Raw genomic sequence first — 18813 nt, 5'->3', positions numbered from 1 at the left:
AGACTACAACTCTGACCTTCTACAGACTTTGAGTAGCTTTCTACTGCCCAGTCAGTTAAGAGGATCCCAAGCAGAAAATAAGTCGGTTGTAAAAGGCAACTTGTGTACTTGTTTTCCTTAACATTTTTCATTTGCATCTCAAGTCTTCTTCAGCAGTTAGTGGATAGCACCATTTCAACACTCCGTGATCCTTAAAATAACAACTTCTGATCTGCAAAAACAGTGACAATCCCCTATCCCAATTCTTTCAGCTGCACTTTCTGCACAGAACCAAACAAAACCAAAACATTTCTTAACCTCCTGAAAGCACAATTTCTGTGTTGGAGTACTGTCATCTCAGTTTAACAGCTTCTTGTCAGCTTTCCAGTATCTTCAAATCCATACAATACAGGTCACATCTACACAAACTTAATATTTTAAGAATTTAAAATGTTATTTACCAATAACAATACCGCCTATTGCTCCAGCTTTTTGAATGTTTCGTGCCTTTTCAGCAAACATACACTGGCCCCTTTGCATCAGAGCAATTTTCTCTTTCACTGCCTCAGGATTAGTGATCTCTGAGCATCCATTATATGGCTTAATAGTTGCAACAAATCCTCTTGTCTGTTTGGAAAAACAAAAACAGAAAGACAGAATTAGAGCACTAGGTTCAAGCTTGCAGAAGATTCCTAAGCATTTTAATTTCTTCAGTTAATCTGATGCATTTTGTGGTGTCTTCTGTCGGAGCAGGCAATCTTTACCCTGAAGCTGGAGTTCTAAGAAGCAAAGAATGACCAAATGAAAACCAAATTCTCATCTTCAGTGTATTTTGGCTACACCTGTGAAATGTTGTCTCTGGAAAATTTTGTTCTGTGAACTGCTAGTCTGGAACAACTCTTTTGGGCTGCATCTTTCCCAATTGAAGTAATAAGATTTTCCTACTGCTTCCAATAGGGACCATTGCCTCTGTGATATTTTCTTCTTCCATCCAGATACAGCCTTTTATAAAAGCTTGCGTAAGAACAAGCTACCCTAACTCTGCAAGGGCTTCTGCAAATTCGTGAATGACATGGTAGGAAAATCTTTCCTTAATTTAACATCTCTTAAGACATGCAGTGCGGATTATCTAAGTTTGTTTTGAAAACCATAGTACGTATGCGTTTTAAATCCTAAATCATGACTGACGACTCAGGAGCAGAGCATGGGCCACAGACCAATAAGCCACTCATCTAAAAGACTGTCGCTGCTGTCATTCTGTCATTACTGCGCCGTGTCATTTTAACCAGTCTAATTAATGGATCACCCTCTAGCTGGCCACCCTGAAATAGTGCCAGTACTGTAAAATTTAGGCTTATGCAATAAGGAAAGTAACAGAATGCTAGGAACAGATCACATACACATCTTACATACCCCTGCTTTGTGTTTAGATAAGTCCATCCCAAATTGCGCTGGTCCAGCAGTCAAGACCACTCTGCCAAAGAACGGATGGGAAACAATTTGAACGGCACGAGGAGGTAGCTGTTGCTCTTTCTGCTGCTGACTGGAGAGTTCAATCATTTCCTGCATGAACCGCAAGCCATCTTCAGCGTCAAGTGAACTTGCTGCCTGAGTAGTAAAGAAACAATAAACAGTTTCTTCTTAAATGTTTGAGAAACTTTGAAAAAAAAAAAAAAAATCAAGTTAGGTTTGCTTGGATCACAGCTAGAAAGATTTTAAAATATAGACTGGATGCTCACTGGCACTTGTTCATCATTTCAAATGAGGAATTTCATTTATCATCATCTCCACCACACTGTAGACTAAAAACATACAAACATATAGACCTCCTAAGTACCTCACACTGAAAACTAATATTTTCAGATAAGACGCTGTGAACTGCATCACTTTGACATGAACAGCCTCCATCTAATTTAATGGAAAATTAGTTAAAAGTGTTGCTGAGGCAAAATACTGACAAGCATCAACCTACTGAATATAGTTACATATTCAGCTTATGTGCCCCTTCCACAGGCCACCTGGCCCTCCTGAACCTCAAAGTGTCAAACAGTGTAGGATTTTACTAAAAGTTTTCAGAAAAAGTACTCTCAGGTCTTACTTGCACTGCATGCTGTACTAATTGTACTCTTCCATCTTTCAGATGAATCAAACTGACTCCCATCTTCTTCAGTATCTCCAAGTGTTCAGGATTACTGGCCATGAAATCTCTGGCTCTCAGTGGTGGTTTTGGTCCACTTCCAAAGCTCTCTTCTCTGCCAAAAGATATGAGAGATAAAAGCTTTAAAAACCAGATTTTTCTTGAAACATAGCTCTCACATTATGCCTACCACCACAAGATTAGAATTCTTTGGAATAACGTTGAGTACAGTCTTCACTAGAATGCAAATTTTCAAACTATCTTTGTTAAAATTTGTTGGTATCATCAATAATTTTGTAGTGCAAAAAGGCATACAATGTTGATAACAAAACCACCATATGCTCTCATTTCTAAACAGTCTGCATTACTGTAACACTGACCAAAACCAGTTTTCCTCATACAATTGCGACTCAGTTTTACTTATTAAGTATAAATATTGAAGAGGTGGTCAGAAGGATGAAGTTGCTCAGCTTCAACAGACTGTCCTAAATTCTTCAGGTGAAGTTGTGCATGGTAGCATGATTTGCTTACAACAAAGAGGAGTTGCAGAACTTTTCAAGAGACTACAGAAATTCATTTTACAAACGTATTTTCTGTTATACCTGGGCTACAATGCCCACTCAGACTGTGTGGCTCATTAAGCTCCTTTTGCTTTGAAAGACTCACTAATTCCTGCTGGAAATGAGCTAAGTCTTGCAGATAATGCCAGACAAAACACAACTGATTTTTTCTTTAGGTAGGCTACCCGTTCTAAAAGGACTCCAAACTCAAGCAGAGCAAGCTCCAATAACACCTCGTATTTCTCCCTTCCATGGATAACAGACCCTATTCCACTCACTCCTACACTAACAAAAGACAGAAAATATTCATCTTACGCTCTGGAAATACCCCTAGGACAGCTCTTATCCACCACGTTTTTCAAAGGTTCACGAATACTTTGAGCAAACATAGGGTCATTTGGGAAAAGAATCTGGGTGTTCGGACAGGTCCAGTCAAAGTTGCTGTCATCCAGCTCTGTGTATTCTGTAGTCTAAAACGAAACATACAGATCACCTATTAAAAATGCAGGTTACATTTTTATACAAAGAAACTCAGACAGAAATGACAAAATCCAAAACACATTTGGCTACTGAGAGGAAAATCAGCTCCATCCCAGCCAAAACCAGGACATCTACCTTCAAGTAATTTGTGTACTCGGGACATAGAGCAGCTGAATGCAGTAAATGCCCTACAACCACACAGATCCCAGGAATTAAGAATACACCACTCTTCTGTGCCACACCTCGTAATAACAAAGCGTAACCCGTGCACTAGGTTATCCCCTTTCTAGGGATAGACAACCACCAGTTCTAATTTGTAACTTACCAAACGTGTATCCACAGTTTCTAGAATTTTTTTTCAGAGACAGCTAATCCTCTACTGGCAAACAGTACTTCTCAAGCCCACCAGTGCCCCTGTACTTTTATGTGCTGGACAATTAAAGGAAGTAGTTACGATTTCATTTGATATTGCCTTTACACAGAGTGGACCAGCTGCAGGCCTTGGGTAATTCTTGCTTCGTCTTACTAAATGTCACATCTTTTCCTCCGAACAAAAGATTGTCCTCTTCGGGAGTCATACAGACTCGCAAGTCTGAATGGCCAAGGAAGAATCTATATATAATTCAGACAATCTCTGTTTTCAGAAAAGATGACGGAGTTAGCATTCGCACAAATTGCTGTTTTGTAACATGTGAAACCACGTGGAACACGTACAGTGATTTGAAGCCATATTTAGCCTGTTCTTCGTTTTGCAAATAACTGTTTGGATAACAGACAAGTTCATTTTCTCTTCTATAAAAATGAATGTATTATTCACCTATTTGCAAAAAAATCCTGTTTGCAACGTATTAGCTAATTAAAAATTGAGTATTTAAAGGCTCCCTAAGAAAAAAGGCCTAAAAGGCTATTGGTTTACTAGAATAAAGTACCTATGTTTGTCGTGTGACAAACAGTAGTCACATCACTTAAAGAAGGTTTTGCAAACACTATTGCAAGCATCAGCATAGTAAGACATGACCTTTCCTGTTTATGAGAATGAACACAAACAGGATGTTGAGTTGCTACCACCAACTATCCCACAGACATTTTTAGCTTAATAGTATTGTGTTTATATTAAAAATAATTTACACATTCCATTTTTAAATCAATTTCCCCCCATCAGATAAATCCCGTAAAAGAGTAACATACTTGTTTTCAAAGCCATTTAGCAGGATTTGTTGAAACCATTTTCAATGGATCTTTCTTACTTGTATTATGCACATTAGCAGCTTTGATTTAACAAAGAGCTTGAGAAAACTGCATTTGAACAATTTACTCTGTCCTCTTTATGGGCCTTTTGTTAGCATTTGCTATTCTCAAGAGAACTACACATGTCAGGCCAGCACTTCACACAGCATCAGCTACGGGAACCCTGTCTCAAAAATATCAGCTTCTCATGTTGGGAACCAAAGTTATATAAAAAGCTCCTTCAGAGAATTCTTGCATAGTTTAAAAAACAGTCTCCATTTCCAAAACTCGAAGACAAAAGATGATAAATGCTTAAGGAAAGAACATTTCAGAGAGGGTGCAAGATCTCCACAATGAAGGAACATGAAAAAAATCAACCTGATGACTCATTGAACATATTACCAATGTCAGAGATTAAGAGTAAGTAATTAAAAATTTTTCACTGTCTAATGCTAGAGTGCTTTCTACTCAATTTTAAGATTTCTCCAGGACACATGGCTTCATACACAACAGGAGCATTTTCCTCTGATTCAGGCATTATCATAAAACACATAGTAAAGGTTAAAAATAAAGGCATGCTAACATAAGGGGATTTATGTCCCTGATGCCCTAAATACCTCTCTATTCACTTTCTCACACAATTCTTTACTTGCCAGTAGTATTATTGCCTCAAAAATAAATTATGTCACCTTATTGAGCACAAAACTAAAAAAAGATGAGTATTTATGATGCTTCATGTCACAGTTGTATTACTATAGGTTCTTTTCGAAGGCTGAGGAATTTATAAATCCATAAATGTTCTCACATTTACACAACAGATGGCTATTGCATGGACTAAAACAATTAAATATCCCAAAAGCTATAGCCGTATCTTTTCAAACTAACTTTGTAGTGGTCTCAAAAAGCCTTTCAAAATTTGCCAAGGGTTCATGTAGTAAAAGAAGCAACAAAAACTTAGGCATGTTGCTGCAAGTGTTTTAGAAAAACTAATAGAAAATTAAGATAAAAATATTGTAGTGTATTATTTTCAAACTTATACAGAGGTAGGGAATGATTTCCTTTTTAAATATTGCTAGTATTCCATCGCTTTTTTCTCAGGATTCAGTGGTGCAGAATCCAGTCATGGAAACATTATTCATACTTATGTGACCGTCACTGTTAATATGATGAAATAGTTCACATTAAACCAAGTGTTAAAACTGGTTTACTTCTTCAAATTATGATTTTTTCCTGATTTTTCTTCCATTTCCTCTCATAAAAAAAAGGAACTGCTTCACAGCACCACCAAAACAGATTTAAATTTGAGGTGTTACTTACTGTATTTTTTTTTGAGATGGTTTGGTTTGTAGTGGAAAGCCAAAGTGGTAACAGATGAGCTTCTGTAGTGAAGATATAATCTTCAATGTCAAAAATCATGTCTTCCTTATCAGCAAACAGCAAGTAAAGATATTTAAACATCTCGGCCAGAAAGAAAGAGTCCATTCTGTAGGAAAAAAATGGATGTCCTTTAGGAAGATTCCCTTTCTTCTAAAACATCAGTAAAACAAATACTTATACTGCTCCATCACTGAAGACTTCATGACTACTATTAAACTTAATTCCATTAGTGTTCCTTCCACTTGAAAGAAACTATGTTTGGAGAGAAATGATTCTGCGTGTTCAGTACAAAACGGCATGATAGAACCACCAAATAAACCTCTTTACAAGCTTCTAGATTTGAAGTATATTTTGTTTGAAAGTAATTCATCTGTTGCTCCGAGACAAATGAAACGTTATTAAACTAAAAATATTCTTACATAACAAACTATAGAACTATTGAATTGGTTTATACCCTATGACAAACAGGTAATTTAAGACCTGGGCATCAAACTGAAGACAGACTGCTACTCACAAGTCAATTAATATAATTACATAAACAGGGTAATTAGATTTTGTCCATAATCTTTTTATAAAAAAAATAATTGCAAAAACTTTTACCTGTCTTCATGGCTTCCTGTACGAACGTCCTTCATTGCAGCAAACCCACAAGGTACTCTTGCGTACTTGTTCAAGTTTTCAATGAGTGTTTTTCCTACTTCTAGATAGTAAGGGTCGCCAGTAGCCTGTAAAAGAAAACAAAAAACAAAATGAAACATACAGGTGCACTTAGACCTACCGTACAATTAGCAGCTTTTATTTTCCTAATGCTAATTTATTGATTCCAAACCTTCTCAGACATCAGTAAAGTCAAATTTTTTAATAGTGCTCAGCTGTCACAGATATGCAGATAGGTACATGGAAGTACTTAGAGAAACACAAGACATTTAGGCACTGCTCTTCTCTGCAAGGTACAAATGGCTTTTGCTCTTAGACTATAAGATTTCTTTAAGAGAGATCAGCAACATCTAAATATCTTTAAAAATACGGGCCTTTGTCACTTAACAGTTTTCTTTCTAATTCTAGGCATATAAAATAAAGTTCCTAGAACAATTTTTGATAACCAATACTTTCACCTTGTTTATATACACAATTGGCTCCAGTAGATAAAATAAGCTGGAGATCGGCTACTCATTTGGTATTGAAATAAAACACCAACAGAATCCCAGTTGCTAGACAAAGTGACCAAAAGTCCAAGGAATGAAACCTTACCTTATACAAGAAGTAAGTGCTTTCGGCAAATTCAGGCCTTAAAGGATGCTGAGCCCAGTGAACTCTAAAGTCTGTTGTGAATGCCTGAGGAAGAAAAAGAACAGACAAAAATAAATGGAAGAGTAAAAACCACACACAGGTTTATTTTGAATCCTATGTTAACTATATTACAACAGCTAAAGTACACAGCAGCGGAGCACTGATGTTGGGCCTTCAGTCTCAGGAGGCTACAAGAACCTGTGTCCAGTTAGCACATTTGAGGTCAAAACCTAAACCAGTGCTCTAGCCCACTTAGCATGGGCGAGATTTAAGCTTGTGTTCATGCAGGAGTCCGGATACCACTCAGCCTCTTGACAAGCGTCCAGCAAGTGGAGTTCTGGCAAGAGGTGCTAGATGAGAACTTGTGCTCCAGACGCAGGAGGCAGCACGCAGCCTCCAATCGCTCCCATCAGCACAAGCACACAGCTGCTGCTGCTGCAATCCAACCAGAGCAGCTTGGTGAAGAGATGATCTGACATACACCATTTTTGCGAACACACCTACCACCTGACACTTCCAGTGCATTAAACTGTCATTTCAGACTGATAGATGCAAGCAGCTGTTTCTAACATAAGAAATACCACAGGCTAGAAGTCAGTTATCTAAAAATTTCCTAGTCTATGTATTCACTCTTAATATGCACTGGCAAAAGCCACTTCTGTGATGGCTTACATTCACTACTACTTCATACCAGGGTTTAAGCCAAGTCTTTGCTAAAGGGGACGGCATATTGGCTTAAATGCAACTAACTGATCTTTCAAAGTTTCCTTCTTAAGTACAAAGCACTAAAAAACCAACAAAAAAAACCCTAAGGAGTCTTTTTTGAGTGCTTTTAAAATTATACATATCAAAAAAATAACTCCAGTGCTTCGAGAGCATTCTTTGGTCTCAATTTCCACATCCGGTGAATGCGATGTTAATTTAAATCTCCTCTAACAGAAATAAGCTTACACTAGAGGAAAGCCAAAATTACAAACTCAGTCAGAAGCTCTCTTATATATTCTGGGTTATCACAGAATAAAGACAGACACTTCAGCAAGTAAGCAAGCTTTTCTCAAAGACTGCACTTGCAATATCTACAGATAAGTTTGTGTACCTGCTTGCAAGGACATTATGCAAAATTTCAGAACATTCTCTCAGAACAATTCCGTCTTCAGTTTCCCTCCTTGCGTTAATAAAGACGACTGATTTTTAGCATTAATGCTATTACATTACTAAGGAGCTACTTCTACGCGTGCTTAGACAAGTTTTGCATAGTGAAATGAGTCAAGGTCAATTTTGAAAGCCTGAAATATAAGGCCTAAGCAATTATTAATGGCAGCAGTTTCCTATTATTGCGTTAATTACAGCATAAGTGAAGGAAAAATATTTCATATCCAAAGCACAGCTGTCATACATGCAGAACTGTACATCACACAAGAATGCTGTGAAAATCAGTCTTTAGCTTTAACGACACATATACCTCCTATTTCTTCAAATGGATATCTGAGACTGTTCAAACCGAGGTAAGAATCATTTTACACGATCAAGAAATTACTACCTTACCTCTGGAAGAAAGTTATGCTTTTTTATAACCTGATACAGCATCTCATGAGTTTCAATAGCAGGTCTAATATCGCCCTTCAACACCTAAAACCCAAGAATAAAATTAACATTAATTCACCATGCACAGGAATAACATTCAAAGTTAGACACTCTCCCGGCGTTGATACAAAGCTACAGACCAATTTCCGCATTTGGAGCGGATACATAAAATATTAGCCCCTTTCAGTGTACGCAACAGATATTCCCCAAGAGCTTTTTAAGCAAAATCAGTCAGCTCATTGAGAGTACTGCCCTTGTAGAAAAAGGATCTCTACCGTTTCCAGAGAAGTGTGGTTGAAACGTGATTTAGTCTGTCTTAAAGATGTAAATGGCACACAAACTAGAAAGTTTGTCAGTAGACTACTAAAAATGCAGCTTGAGTGTTCTCAGGAGTAGGAGTGAAGGAAGCAAATCAGACAGACATACTTTTCTTGATACTCAACACAGCCAGAAAGGCACGTTAACGTGCATCATAGCATTGAAATGACAGGAGGAGCAAGTACAGAAATCCTCGTTCAGTGTTTTTGAAAATCAAATTACTAAACTTGACTTGTCAATTACATATCTAGTCTATTTAATCATTTACTTGTTATTAAAGTTATCTGCACGTGAGTTTTAAACCTTACCTGCAATCCAGGGAAGAAAGCTAGCAAAGAATCCATCCAGGTCCTAGCATTTAGCATTGGTTTATGAATATGAACATCAAGAAGAAGAGGCGGTTGGCTAATGTATCTCATTATGGCATCGTAGTGCTGACAAAAGATCAGAAAAAATACTGAGTTTACATGATCAATACATTTTACAAAACAGATACAGATCACCAGACTATGGCATTTTATTTCAATGGAAGAACCAGTACTACACTCCCAATCGTTGTGACATTTGGCAATGCACAGTAGTTTCTAGCTTTGCAAACTAAAAAGCAGTGTAGTGAAAACTGCAAAGCTCCACAGTATTACACATGCAATACTTTTTTGTATGTGTATTACTTGGAGAAGGTGATGCGTATATCCAGCAGCCATGTGATAAACACGTTGCTATCACAGTCAAGGTGCATTTGTTTTGGCCAGATCTTTAAGCACACGCCACTCAAAGCTGAACATTGCTTTCTCTGAACAAGAGAACTCTAAAGCAAATACATCTCAGGAAAAGGAGGTATAAAAAAAACCCAACCAAGCAGCTCGACTTGACGGCTCAGAAGAACTTTAAAACCCACTAGCTCACTTGTCAACTTGCTGACTTCCAATTCTATACTCCCCAAGACAGCTGCCTTTCTTGTTTTCTGAAGCACAGAAGGTACAATTATGAGCACGTGAGCTAAATCAATAGGGAACAGTTAATAGACATAATTGAGGCAAAATATAATAATGGTGGCTGCAGGTTAGGAATATAAAATAATCATTACGCTTGAAGTGTTGCAACAGGCCTTTAGCTGCTGATTTATTCCAATTTTAATTCTGCTTATGATATAAAAATGTGCTATAAAATGTTTTTATTGGATATTGCTATTTTCAAAAGAAAGAATAATGATGCTGAAGTTGCTTAGTAATCTTATGAATTTAGTAATCTAAGTGTGTTTTTCAGCTTGTAAGTATACTTAAATGTATCCTGGGGCTTAGGATCTGCAGTGCAACGCAAGATCCAGACTTTGATTTTGACATCTCTTTTGTTGCTCCAGGACAGAAAGAAATTGTACCATGGCTTGTAACAAGAGGCCCCTACGCTGTTTTACAGAAACACTTGCAGCATTACATTCTCCAAGGTGATCTTGAAATACAGCTTCTGTACTAGAAACATGGAAAAAGGTCCAGAAGATTCCAATTTTCATTCACTGCGGTTAAAATAGTGGCTCAGGTGACAGTTCACCCAAGCTTAGCAAAAAATCATATTAAAGAAAGCTAGCACTAGACACATCAGAAGTCACAGCAACTCCGCTAAAGATCTCTTCATAGGCTTTTCAGGCTAACGGTTGACTGACAATACAATTAGTCTTAAAGCTGTCTTACACAAGGCACAAACCTGAGCAAGGTGTTAACTTACTGTGTTAAATCTTTCCAGGAAACTGTCATCTCCCAGCAAGACATAGGCTTTTAATAAATATTCATAATATGAATCTATTCCTGCTCCAACTCCACTATCTAGAAAAGGCAGAAAATGAAAAGGTGGTTTTACTTTAAGTAGCTATATGGATATTTCCACATGGTTTCATTTTGATTTGAAAGTCTCTCAGTAAAAGAAAAAGCCTTGTATCACTAGAATTAAGGCACAGGTGGATGCAGAGACACAACACTATGTCTGCACTAAAGGCTTTGCAGTATCAGTGCACACAGTAATATGAACAGACACGCACTGAAGCCAGTCATTTCACTTTTCTCATATGAAAATACTTCTACTGGCTGACATACACAACCACAGCCCTATTTATAATTTCCCTATGTATTTACAGTAGAATATCTGAAAATTTATCCCAAGGCATTCCCCTCTCGTTCTTAAAGTGGATCAGAGAACACTTTCTTAGCAATGAATACAACTAGTTTCTCTACCAAAACAACCTTTGAGAGCAAAGCCTGGCTTTGTTGTAGCAGGTTTCTCCAGCACTGAAATTATGTAACTCTACATCAACAATTTAAAATAGACTGGATAAATGTGCTGGAGGCGAGGGTGTCAAGGTTTTTCTCGCCCAAAACCACTTGTGGTTACCGATTCAGAGTCAGAATACCACACACCTTTGCGGACCCAGTCTCCAGTGTGAATATTAATAGTAACGCCCACTAAATTGCTGCTGCGCTGTCTCTTTTCCCAAATAAAATCAAGCGCTTTCCGTGCATATTCCTGCAATAACAAAAAACCCTCGTTAAAGGCAATTACAGAGAAACACAGATACTAGACACTGTTATCCTTTTGTCTATTGAAATTAAGATGCTATGAAGTAATAAGATGTTTCATATCTAACAATTATAAAACCCAGTATAAAATTACATATACTTAGATAGTAGGATGTTCAGTTTATATAAATAGTTATTCTGTTGCTGATTAGAAATAACGGTGCTTGTTCACACAACTATTTGCCAATACACTCTACGGTCTTAAGCGAGTCAAGCACCCTTCCGTACAAGTTTTGTACTCTAAAATTGTGTATACAGACAGGGCAGTGTGATCTAATTTAAAAAAGAATTCAAGAAATAAAACAGCCTTAGAATCAACATTGTTGCATCTTTTCACACATCTCAATGTGGAGCAGCAGCCCCTTTTAATTAGTATACAAGTTACGTATACATTCTTTATATACACAAAAAGTAACTTGAAGGTAACAATCTACCCAGCAAAAACGGCTCTAAATTGCCAAAAACACGCACGGGATTTTAGGGAGACAAGTTTTACCAAAACACTCAATAAAGGCCCAGCTATGCTTCCACTCGGTTCCATGAAACTAAATGAAATACTATGCTCATACTGAGAGATTTCAAAAAATTCTGATCTGGAAAAAAGCCTTTTTTTTTTGTATCATATCACAGAAATACTTGCAAACGTTTTCATTTAGATTCCTGCTGACAATATACTCTTAAATAAGTTTTGCACAACTTCAGTGGGATTATACGAGTAGGATTTTTTTTTTGCTTTTGCTTTTTTTCTTTTGAGATGCATTTTAAGGAACAAGGATCTCACTTTATTTCTTTCTAGTCCTGACCCCTCTACCCCAAAACTATGCAAGTATTATCCTTTAGCTAGTATATTTACTATACTCAGTATATTTATCGTTTAATTCTATAATACCGTAACTACTTTCAAACAAAAATACTTCCTGTGGTTTTTAAACAAAATTAACACTTTTAGAATAAAAAGCCCACAAACACAACAAATCTGAATACACGTAGACATTTTGTGCTGAATAGCTAATAGAATCATAGAATGGTTAGGGTTGGAAGGGACCTTCAAAGGTCATCTAGTCCAACCCCCCTGCAAGGAGCAGGGACATCCTCAACTAGATCAGGTTGCTCAGAGCCGATAAACCCAAAATTATCTTTCCAAAATTAGAGGAAAGTAGTAGAAAAACTAATGAATACCTAATCCCAAAAAATAAGGTATCATGGGAAGCAAACCTCAAATATAGATGTTCCTGTGAATCGGCTTAAAGCTGCAAACTCAAGGATCAAGGTACCTGCACAAGCTGTACAGGTATCAGTTTCTGTTCCTGTTCGTGCTTCTGGATGTCTTACACCAAATTTTAAGTTAACCTAGAGAAAAGTAGAGATTATTACCTTTACTTTTACTAGTTGAAAGACTTTACACTCCTGCAATAGGTCTGCAGAGCAACTATATAATCTTTGCTTTTTCCAAAGGCAAGCGGCAGGGGCGAGGGGAAATCACACTCATCCCTGTAGGATTGCTCTGCTGTACCACATACTGTCAGCTCAAACATGCACACAAAATTATCCACAAGTACCCAAAATACTCAACCCTGCAAATCAAGGACTTGCCCAATTACATGTTGCCTTGTTCACTGGACATTTGAATAAGAGAATACCACCCTGAAAACTGAATTCTAGCAATTTATTTCCCAGCAAACCAGAAACTCTGAACATTAAAAGTACTTGGGAAATAAAGCTTTGTAAATATCTCACTACTCCTGGCTCCAGAGAATACCTGCTAGATGGACCTGCTTTTGTACCAGGCACAACATAACATTCTGCATTCAGGAGAGGGTCCCCTCAGCAGAGGATTGCCAAGCCCTGAACATTTTGAATTGGACATTTTCAGTAGAAAAATGCTGATTTACTGAGCCTAGATTTTTAACTTAGGAGAAAGTTGCCAATCAAAGCCACATCTCACAAACTCAATGGATGATACTCATGGGAAGTAGTTTTCTGTCATTCAAGTTTTTAATTGAATATTTTTAGATTACAGCTAGCTTTGCCCTCTTAAAAATGTGATTTAGACCATGAAGATTAATCAGGGGGGCAAGAAATCAGTAGACAGTGATTAGACAAGATTTCTGCAGTTACTATTTACCCACAACAACTACCCACCCAATACTAGAATTCTCAGAGCTGGAAATGTAGGGATTCAGAGAGTCTAAAACTGTGTTTTAAAATACTAGGTAGCATGTATTACATGTATTACAAACGAACAATTTATCAGCTTCTGATTTTCTGTGCACTTAATAAATATACAAGTGATTTCAGAAATCAAGATAAAAACAAAACAACAAAAATTTTGGTTAGACAAGTAATTCTGAGTTGCAGAAACCACAGAACTTACTCTTGGATAAGGGAGACCACTAGTGGTATTAAAAGCAGGTAAAAGCTTGTAGCCTAGTTCCTTTGCCATGCGCAGAAGTTCACCATTGTACCACTGCATATATTCACCTTTTTCTTTCAGCATAATTGCCACTGAATGTCCACCTAGGAGACCTCTAAACACAAGAAAAATTATCCACGTCTCAATTAATCTCAACAGCAATGCAGCAATTTCTACAATTTAGATGACTACGTAAGTAACTGTGCTATGTTCCCATGGCCCTGATTTTCAGAAACGCTGAGCAAATGCGACTCCAGTTACAATCAGGGTGAGCTGTCAGTATTTTGGAAGCAATTCTTATTGTTCAGGACTCAGTCCTAAACTACAGTTGACTCACTGATTCATCAATATAGTTAGTCGAGAATCACAACCAATACCTCTAAAACTGCATACAATAGCTTAAACATAACCTGCTCTGATCCTGCTTTGAGCAGCAAGTTGGACTAGAGACCTCCAGAGGTCTCTTCCAACTTGAAATAATCTATTACCTTAAGTACTGAAATATTTTGTTAAATCCAGTATTGAACAGTGTAATCTGTAAGACTGTTTTCATTAAGAAAAAACACTGCTACCTCAGCACACAACTCTTTTAATCAAAAAGGCTGTGCCTGCAGCAGTTAGGTGGGGCCAACTTGATTCAGTATCACTGCATCAATTCCTGCCTAGCATTTTAAAACCTTTTTTAGGGCAGGTGTTGAGCTATGCCAACTGTGAGAGGCACAACTGTTTCAAATTAGGTGAAATAGCACAGAAAGTTATGCCTTAAGGACATTTAACTAAAAGCTACATTTTTAAGAGTTTTGAAAACATGTAAGTTACTCACCCAAGGACTCTTATGTTGGTTTCAAAGACAGATACAACTATGTCATTATCTAAATTAACATCCTTTATGACTTTTTTTACAGCCTCTTCAAACTCTTTGGTTTTATTTAACACCTGGAATACAAATGTAACCATCTATTTAGGTTCCAACATAGCTAACACAGTCACACTCAGGTGTGAAAGAACAAGTTCAATGAATTAAAAAATAAAGCGTTTAACCTGCCTTAGATTGATATTCTAGTCCTGCAGGAGCCTACTCCGAGACAGCGCAAACAGACTGTATTATTGTTTTTCTCATTAGGTACATGAAAGAGTATAAAAGCTGTACACAAAGAACAAAGTTGTGAGAATGTACCTAAACTATTACCAAGGGATTTACTTGTTTGTTCCTTCCCCTACTCCCACACCACAACTGTAGGACAACGGGACTGAGCAGGCTGGAGGCTGCGCTGGCAGAGCGGGCGAGGACTGGCCTGCTCCCACGCCTCCTGTCCATAGACTAAGGAGGCGCATCCTAAGTTTGGTGAATTTTTCTAGCAGTCTTCCTCCTCCCAACAGTTTTCTCCTTGTGGTTGAAGAACGGCTCTGGCATTTCCTACAGATTTGCTTTCACACTGACTTTTAATTCAATCCATCTTTAAGAATCTTTGTGACTTATCCAATTTGTTATCGTAAGTACCTTTAAACTCCACAGGTGTTAACTCTGCTCTAAGACAAGACAGCAATAATAATAATCCAGTTGAGTGTCTAGTGGAGACTGGGAGTTCCAGACTCCACATGAATAGCATTTGTGGTTTTGATTAAAAAGAGCCAAAGGTCATCTCTCAGCACATCATAAAAAGGGAACAGCTGTCAGAGAAGGAGTGTTATATGACCCACACCAAATCAGTGCAGTCAGGATTTTCAGAGCTTCTTAGATTTGTTTATTTGGAGATGCAAATGGCCAAAAATTCCAAACTCTATTTTATGATGACAAAATATGTCAAAGGGACTGAAATCTAACAAAAAGTAGTTTATTAATGCTTGGAGTCTTTCAGTAAGAGGTAGAACATAAGTTTGGCAACATTTCCTGGCAAACACGTCCAGGGTTGCACTTGTAAGACATATCTAAGCACACACAAATTCATCCATGAAACGTGTACATACAATTTAAAAACAAATAATTCAGCAGGTATTAAGAGATGTTCACCTGTAAGTCAGCATGCAGCTTTAGACTATAATGGGAAGCAAACTCACATATTTTTTAACTTAGAGCCCAAGAAAAACAAGATAAGAAAGCACCAATGAAATGCAAAGGAACTGTTCTAGTTTCCTTTCTGCAACAAACTCCAACCACCAGCAACGCAGCACTTGAAAGTTCCTACAAGCAATAGCCACTTTGAACAGGTGGCCAGAGATGAAAGGTGAAGAAAGATTAGTGTTTTTTAAAGATAATTTAACAAAATAGAAATCTAAAACTAAGACTGAAAAACAAAAGGCAGGTTTTTTTGTTTTATCAAAGTTTAACAATAGATTGCACCTACCACAAGAGTGTCCAAGGTATCAATCAAGGTTAGGGAAAACCTACAAAACAAAGTTTAAAACAGATTTATTATAAGCCTGTAGATGTAGAAATCAAATTATTTTTAATAGTAAACCATGGAAGAAACTAATTATCACAGAAGCTAAAAAATTGGTTGTGTACAATGAGTTTAGTATCAAAACACTGCTAAGTTTCTTCCCCTTGTTAGCAACCAGAATAGAAGCTGACTGAAACAAGCTATGATTATGAAGACACCTTTATTTACTGCAAAGCTTTCAAAGTCCTTCTAAGCAAATAAGTTTTTATTTCTAGTCTCCAATCAAATCTACTAAGAGACCCAACGGAATCGCTCTAAGTTTTTTTTCCAATATATTTTTTCTTTTCTTTTTTTTTTTATTTTTTTCCCCTCATGAAGAATGCTGACTAAGTGTCATAACAAAAAGGTTTATTTAGGAAGATCAAAAATTATCCCAAGCTAAACTTCTCTTCTCAGAAACTGTTTAATCATCTACTTCAGAAAAGGCTGCAATTTGTTGCAATCAAACTCAGTGTTAAAATTAGTGGTGAAAGACTAAAAACACTGTTAAGTTGTTACGAAACTTCCATGTGGGATATAACGGAACAGGAAAAGGTACCATAACGGGCAGTAGGAAGGGGCTGAAGGCACATAGCAGCTTCTGTACTAGGAACAAGTGAACAGACTAGCGCTCTTCAGCCTGCAAAAGCTTACAAGTCATTATATGAAGATTTTAAAATTGCACATGGCATGGCGAAAGAGAATGAGAATCTGCTATTCACTGTTTCTCACAGTAAGTTTCACCTGGTGCCATTCAGCACTACCAAGTCGTAGACTTAAAATAAAGAACTACTTATTCCGTAAAAGCAGAACATCAAGTCAGATCCATGCTGTTTGAAACAGGAATATCACAATAAGGCTTGTCCTGCTCATACATTCTTTTCTAGGCCTATTCTAGCGCATTCCAAGCTGAGCAGACCTTTGGCCTAACCTGATAAAATTGCTCTTATGTTAACAAACATATAAAGCATTGAATAGAATTTACAGAATACAATGGTATTAAAATTGAAAACCTTGGAAAGAGTGGCAACCACCTATTGAAGAACAAGCGTCAAGAATTTAAGCAAGTGCAACAAGACAACATGTGCATATGCATGGAGTGTAATTAAAATTCTAATTAAGTGGTCATATGTTATAATGTAAAGATACATAAATGATATGTAAGATATAATGGCATTCTGCAAGTGTTGTTCTAGAAGAGAAAGAGATTAACTACTGGCTATGCACAATTGCATCACAGATACACAACTTATTCCATAGAAAGAAGGAGGCATTATGCATCGTACAGCTACAGAGAAGGCTGGTGTGCAACTACACCCCGCAGCCCTCCAAGGAAACAGAACTGACCTAGCTGCCTCACCCTGTCATTTTGTGATTGCAAAGGCTTGTACAGAACACGACTGATGAGCCAGCTGGCGAGAAAAAGGATTATATAAGAAATCTGATACATAATAATATAGCAGACTATTAGGAACAGAAAAAAAAAAAAGCATTTATACAGGAAAATAAATAAATAAATACTTATACTATTCAATGCATCTAAGTGTCTGAAAGGTATTTTTTACTCAAATGATACCTTTAGAGTAATTCAACTTTGTCTTCGATTGCTCAGTTTAACATGGAGAAAAAGAAGTCCTTAAATCTACATTTTGCCAGCCAAAGCATCAGTATTTTGTATTATAAGCTATCTTGGAATTTCTTCATATTTTTTTCTATGTCTGAATTAGCGTTTTATACTTTGGCAAAGGCCTCAGGCTACCACATACACAATAATCATTTGACTATGTTTTCACAGAGCTTTCTATTACTGTTCTGTGCAGCTGATAATTAACTCTTATAATCCGTATTTAGCAGTCAAATGTAGTAATATCATAAATGTCACCTCACATTTGGAAGGCTTTCCTACAGAAAATACTTGGCAGAATGATTTAAAAACCCTGCTTTTGGATCTCATTCACTGGTCAGCTATGGTTTTTCAATTAAGGTACAATTTCATACCAGTTACCATCATGGGAGGAAAGAATAAAAGTATTTCTGCCTAACTTGCAAGAAGTTCACAAATAAAGCTTTCTTTCCAGTAGTTTCCCCCCCAGCCCCCACAAGAGAACATATGAGACAAATTATGGATTTGTCTGCACCTATAGAATCTTTTTCAACAAATTTAAATTTGTGGACATGTCAACTGAAGAAACAAGTTTTATGGACTGCAAATTGTACTTAGATTCCTAGATGTTTATGTGAGATAGTAACCGTTTCAAACACTAACTTTCCCAAGGCATCATCCACATCCCCTCGACTTGGTTCCTGACCCCGTACTCGTCCACGGCAAGTTAAAGGCATGAGTTCATCAGCTGGATACGCATGCTCCTGTAGGGAAACAAACAAGGGAGTAAGTTACAACTGTTACAGCCATTTCAGCAAATTTTCAGAGCCTTTAAAAGAAAGCCCAATTATGCTGTAC

At 37.2% G+C, this 18813-nt stretch overlaps 1 protein-coding gene across 4 annotated transcripts in view; it reads right to left on the bottom strand.

Moving 5' to 3' along the window:
• Positions 1 to 18813, bottom strand: part of EDEM3 (ER degradation enhancing alpha-mannosidase like protein 3) — a 31203-nt gene that overhangs the window by 5569 nt on the left and 6821 nt on the right. For 2 of the 4 annotated variants that reach the window (XM_086753197.1, XM_086753198.1), the window contains exons 3-18: positions 18619 to 18719; positions 16278 to 16317; positions 14756 to 14868; positions 13894 to 14047; positions 12735 to 12869; positions 11361 to 11466; positions 10675 to 10772; positions 9261 to 9386; positions 8596 to 8679; positions 7012 to 7095; positions 6361 to 6485; positions 5701 to 5866; positions 2992 to 3146; positions 2078 to 2231; positions 1393 to 1587; positions 441 to 606 (exon numbers count right to left, since the gene is read on the bottom strand). In XM_086753197.1, the coding sequence (XP_086609323.1) occupies positions 441 to 606; positions 1393 to 1587; positions 2078 to 2231; positions 2992 to 3146; positions 5701 to 5866; positions 6361 to 6485; positions 7012 to 7095; positions 8596 to 8679; positions 9261 to 9386; positions 10675 to 10772; positions 11361 to 11466; positions 12735 to 12869; positions 13894 to 14047; positions 14756 to 14868; positions 16278 to 16317; positions 18619 to 18719 (2002 nt within the window). Of the gene's footprint in view, positions 1 to 440; positions 607 to 1392; positions 1588 to 2077; positions 2232 to 2991; positions 3147 to 5700; positions 5867 to 6360; positions 6486 to 7011; positions 7096 to 8595; positions 8680 to 9260; positions 9387 to 10674; positions 10773 to 11360; positions 11467 to 12734; positions 12870 to 13893; positions 14048 to 14755; positions 14869 to 16277; positions 16318 to 18618; positions 18720 to 18813 lie in introns of those variants that run through there. The other 2 variants (XM_086753199.1, XM_086753200.1) reach the window with 2 other exon arrangements.

Source organism: Chlamydotis macqueenii, chromosome 8 (assembly GCF_036417535.1).
Source record: "Chlamydotis macqueenii isolate bChlMac1 chromosome 8, bChlMac1.mat, whole genome shotgun sequence".
NCBI classification, from domain to species: Eukaryota; Metazoa; Chordata; class Aves; order Otidiformes; family Otididae; genus Chlamydotis; species Chlamydotis macqueenii.
Note: the sequence above shows the minus strand (reverse complement) of the source record. Positions and strands in the feature narration are given on the sequence as shown.